General features: G+C 27.6%; 1 protein-coding gene across 1 annotated transcript; it reads left to right on the forward strand.

Moving 5' to 3' along the window:
• The first annotated feature begins 2,767 nt into the window (after nucleotides 1-2,767).
• On the forward strand, nucleotides 2,768-4,509 carry LOC125809422 (phosphoribosylformylglycinamidine cyclo-ligase, chloroplastic/mitochondrial-like). The gene is made up of 8 exons (XM_049489063.1): nucleotides 2,768-2,969; nucleotides 3,044-3,138; nucleotides 3,205-3,306; nucleotides 3,374-3,427; nucleotides 3,588-3,763; nucleotides 3,857-3,959; nucleotides 4,043-4,219; nucleotides 4,297-4,509. The coding sequence occupies exons 1-8, from the start codon at nucleotides 2,768-2,770 to the stop codon at nucleotides 4,507-4,509; spliced, it is 1,122 nt and encodes a 373-aa protein (XP_049345020.1).
• Nucleotides 4,510-4,997: the final 488 nt, after the last annotated feature.

Raw genomic sequence — 4,997 nt, forward strand, 5'->3', positions numbered from 1 at the left:
AAAGGTAAAAATTGAAAATTAAAAGCTTATCATATATTTTAAAATCACTATTTTCAACTTAAATTTAATGTTGTTATATAATATTGGGAATAGTCTTAAATTTGCTAAATGACTTATAATAGTGATATTGTTCAAGATAGAATTTAACGCTAGCTAGATCATAAATATTATGTATCTTAAATTCAAAAGTTTAAATTTTATTTCTCATAAAATTATTTTCCAATTTTGAAATTTGATTGTCCTTTAAAAGTAATATTATGAAAACATAACTTAATACCTTCTATGTTTATGATAGTGATAAAGACTATCATTTTAATAATTTTTGCTATGACGATTCCTCATGTATCTTGTGCTAAGGTTGAAAATCTGTAAAAATAAATAAATTTATTTATATAAATAAATAAATAATAATAATAATAATAATAATAATAATAATAATAATAATAATAAACATAGAAGACATTAAATTATGTTTACCACAACATTATACTTGGATTATTATTATTATTATTATTATTATTATTATATTTTTTAGATTATAAGTTATATCTTATTAAAAAATATTTATTTTAAAATGCAAATAAAAAAACCTGAAATAAAATTTAAAATATTAAATAATATTTAAATGATAAATTTTAAAAGAAACCTCCATACGTGGGGTTTTTTAAATAAATAATTTTAATTTAAAAGTTTTCAATTTGTTTAGAAGTAGGACTGTAGGAGTGTAAGGAAGTTTTAAAATTCCTAATTTAGTTGGGTAATTATTTTTTTTACAAAATAAATATTAAAACACCATATTTTTTTTCCATACTGTTTTTTTTAAATAAATAATTTTAATTTAAACATTTTTCAATTTGGTTAGAAGTGGGAGTGTAATGGAAAGTTTTAAAACATCCTAGTTAGTTGGATAATTATTACTATTTTTTTCAAAATAAGATTAAAACGACATATTTAGTTGGCTGTTTTTAAAAAAAAATTAATACATTAATATATTATTAATATTATCATTATTATTAGTTCATTTTTTTTTTACGTATACATAAAGATAGAACATATAGATTATAGGTTATATTATTAGTTCGAATATACCTATTTTATTTTTTTTGCTGGTCTCATCACAATCCGGTAGTTTTCCTGTTTGGAAAGAGAAGAATGCTCTTTGTTGCCTTTTGTTTGTTTGTTAGAGAGACATCCTATTTATGCTCCTCAAAATGATGCAGTTGTGTTTTTAAAATTTAAAATTATATCTCATTCTAATCGTATAAAAAAACTGACATGTGTTTTTTTTTAAAAAAAAAACATATTTCTTTTAAAATTTGATTTTAAATAGTGAAATTTGAAGATTAATTGTGGTGATGACACATATGCCATTTTCTTTATATATAGATAGATGTGGATGAGATGGTCTATTATCAATAGGTTTCTGTATATAGAAAAAAATGGTTCTATTTTTTTTAATTTTTTTTAATGTAAAATTTATTATGCAGAGGTTTTATTTTCTTCAAATAAATTGACAGTTTATATTTTTTTGGTATTTGTAATTATGGTGCAGAATGATTTTTTTTTATTTTCAAATAAATGGCAAATGAATTTGAGTTTATTTTAATATTGTTAAAAGTTATGTCGTAGAAGTTTTTTAAAGTTCCTATTTTTGGTCTTTGAATTATTTTATTTTATTTATTTTATGTATGAAATATAGTCTATTAAAAGAAAAGGAAAAAAATCTTTAAAAAAACTGCTCATTTTTTAAAGGAATTTAATTTTTAAGTATTTTGTTGTTACTTGCACCTAAAATTTAGCATCATTATCTATATATCATATATAATTTTAATTTTAGTTTCAATTTTAACTTTTATATTTTTAAAATTTATTTTAAAAAAAGGCAGTTAGCATTTTATAAGGAACAAAAATATTCATTTTATTTAAACAAAAAAAAAAGATTACGTTAAAACAGTTTTTAACGTAAACAATTTTTTAAAAACTGTTTTTAATTTCTGTTTTTTTTAAAAATGTTTTGTTATTTAAATTGTTATTTATTATTTAATATATCTACAAATTTTGTGGTGCTGACACGTGTCACTTTTTCTTCTCCTTTTATATATAGATAGATTATTATTATTATTATTATTATTATTATTATTATTATTATTATTATTATTATTATTATTATTATTATTGTAGTAGTAGGACTCTAAGTAAAGTTAACTTAAGACTATAAGAATGTTGTAATTTAACATTATCTTTATCAATACAATCCTTGATTACGAGATTTCTACAGGAGGGAGTAACCTTTAAGCTGCTAAACTGCTCAATTTATAGTGTTGTATGAATTTTTAAATAATGGATATGTTGTTGTGTTTTGTGCAGCGATGAATACTATAAATAGATCATCCAAAAATAGTACTAGTGATGAATAATATTAATATTCTATAATTACAAATTGATTGCTAGCTTTTCTAAGGGAAACTTAAGCAATACAAGGAAAGTAAAAGAATTTTAGGAGAAAGAGATATCAATAGTAACAATAAGGAATAACATAAATAGATTCTGTTAGAAAATGTAGTGTGTGTATATTATATGAACATTAGTATAGAGCAAACAAAAGTGACGTACCTCAAGTTCTCAGAGTAGGTGTTTAATTAGATTTCTTTCTTTATAATCTTTAGAATTTGATTCTAACCTTTAAGCTGCTCAATTTATAGTGTTGTATGTGAAATTTCCAAGGAATTTAAATGTTGTTGTGTTTTGTGCAGCGATGACAATGACAATGGCAACGGCAAATTTGCAATTATATAGATGCACAGCTGCATCCCCTGTTTATGGTTTAAAACGAAGATCGTTTTGTGTACCGAAGCTATTGCCTTTATGTAAAGAGAGAAGCATTACTTCAAAGAAGCTATTGCCTTTATGCAAGGAGAGAAACATTACTTGTAGTGGAATTTGGGGAGTGGAAGGGCTCTATACATTAGGTACTTCCTTGTGATGTCAAAACCTCTGCTCGACAGTTTGATTCATCTGTTAGTTTTAATCATAAAACTCGCAGGGGATGCATATTTTGTGTCTGCCCCTGCTTGTGAGGGGACAAAATTTAAGTTGGCAGTTCAAAATGGAATTTATGATACCATTGGGAGAGATCTGGTAAGTTTGATTATTCATCTTTGCAGATATGGAACAACTAATTAATGGTGTTGTCTTTGTTCCCAGGTTGCGATCAGTGTTAATGGCATTGTCACTTCTGGAGCAAAACCTATATTTTTCCATGATTTTTTTGCAACCAAACACCTTAAACTTGACCTTGCAGACAAGGTATGTACATCTATTGAAAATGTCTCCTTTTCCAGTTAAACAGAATTGGCTTCTTGTATGTATGCAGGTCACACAAGGTATTAAGTATGGTTGCCAACAATCTGACTGTCATCATCTAGAGGTATTTCTGAGACAAAATTTCTAACAAAAGTTGAAAATGTGTGTGATAACATGTGTTTTTCGAATGTGGAATTGACTGATGTGATCTCTATATATATTATTATATGTTTGGTAAACCATGGTTATGGAATTAGTAACAATCGGTTGATATTAACGTCCAGTTCCAGATGAGAGAGATACCAAATTTATGTGATGGAGACTGTGACCTCTGTGGTATTGCTGTGGGCATTATGAAAAAGGATTCAGTTATTGACGGGAAAAGTATCAACGCTGGAGACGTTCTTATAGGTTTACCATCTAATGGAGTTCATTCATATGGTTTTTCTCTTGTTACAAGGTATAGAGAAATTCATATATCTAGTTAGCCAGTATAATTTCATTTCCTTTTGTCTTGTACATGTTGTTCTTATTGATATGCTAACTTGTGTAGCATTCTCAACGAAAGTGGCCTTTCTTTGAAAGACCAGCTTCCTGGTGAATCTATTACACTTGGTGAAGCTTTGATTGCCCCAACTGCTATATATGTTAAACAGGTTTCACCTTTGGTTCCTTTCCTTTTACTTCTATTAAAATATCGGGTAAGCAGTAACGTGTTTCACGGATTTGGAAAATGAAGGTTCTTGATATTATTAGCAAAGGAGGGGTTAAAGGAATAGCCCACATTACAGGAGGCCTCTTCACTCACAATGACATCTTCAATGACAATATCCCTCGACTACTTCCTAAAGGTCTTGAAGCCCTTATTTACGAGGGCTCTTGGACAATTCCTCCTGTTTTTAAATGGATTCAAGAGGTGAGTATCTTTTGATGACATATTGTTGAGAAATCAATTAGTTTTGTTTCTATCTTTAATTTTTTAAATATGGTCAGGCTGGAAGAATACAAGATGCTGAGATGATGCAGACTTTTGATATGGGAATTGGGATGGTCCTTGTAGTAAGTCCAGAAGCAGCTGACCGGATACTTGGTGAAATACAGAAGACGAGCATTGCATACCGGATTGGTGAGGTTGTAAAGGACGATGGAGTACGGTGGTCATCGGAGGATATCAATATCAGCATGTCTCCGTCCATTCAAGAATGACATGAACTATTCGTGAGTCCTCATCTTTCGAGGACGTTCATTTAGTTATTGCTATTTTACTTTTAGACAGTTAGAGTTAATTAGCTAACTCATCTTAGTAGAGACTTTCAGACAGTCAATTATTAGTCTTCAGATTTTGTTTATCTAATCTTTGATGTTTTAATAGACTTAATTCAATTTAGTTTCCGCATGACTCTTTTATGTTTTTATGAATGAGAATCTCAGTGTTATTCCAGACCATTGATTAGTTAGCTTGGGGTCACTTGTGACTCTAAGCACAGTGTTGCTCGTGACATAATATGTCTTCGACATATATAAGAATATTTGTTAATTAGTTATGATTCAGTTTCTCTACCGCCATTGCTGAAGTCTCGAGCTCGTATTTAGATTTCTTCTTCTTGCTTTGTCTTCTGATTCTTTTTTTTTTGGTGATTAGATGTTGCTTTGTTGTAATATATGTTGCAAAATATATTTTATATATTAAGTTG

Source organism: Solanum verrucosum, unplaced genomic scaffold (genome assembly GCF_900185275.1).
Source record: "Solanum verrucosum unplaced genomic scaffold, falcon-dt-bn FXZP01000062.1, whole genome shotgun sequence".
Taxonomy (NCBI): domain Eukaryota; kingdom Viridiplantae; phylum Streptophyta; class Magnoliopsida; order Solanales; family Solanaceae; genus Solanum; species Solanum verrucosum.

Bases quoted from the DNA above. Each gene is read 5' to 3' on its own strand.
- LOC125809422 (XM_049489063.1), top strand. From the start codon at position 2,768: ATGGCAACGGCAAATTTGCAATTATATAGATGCACAGCTGCATCCCCT. The intron at 3,139-3,204 runs GTAAGTTTGATT...CTTTGTTCCCAG, and splicing joins ATACCATTGGGAGAGATCTG to GTTGCGATCAGTGTTAATGG. The intron at 3,764-3,856 runs GTATAGAGAAAT...TAACTTGTGTAG, and splicing joins GGTTTTTCTCTTGTTACAAG to CATTCTCAACGAAAGTGGCC.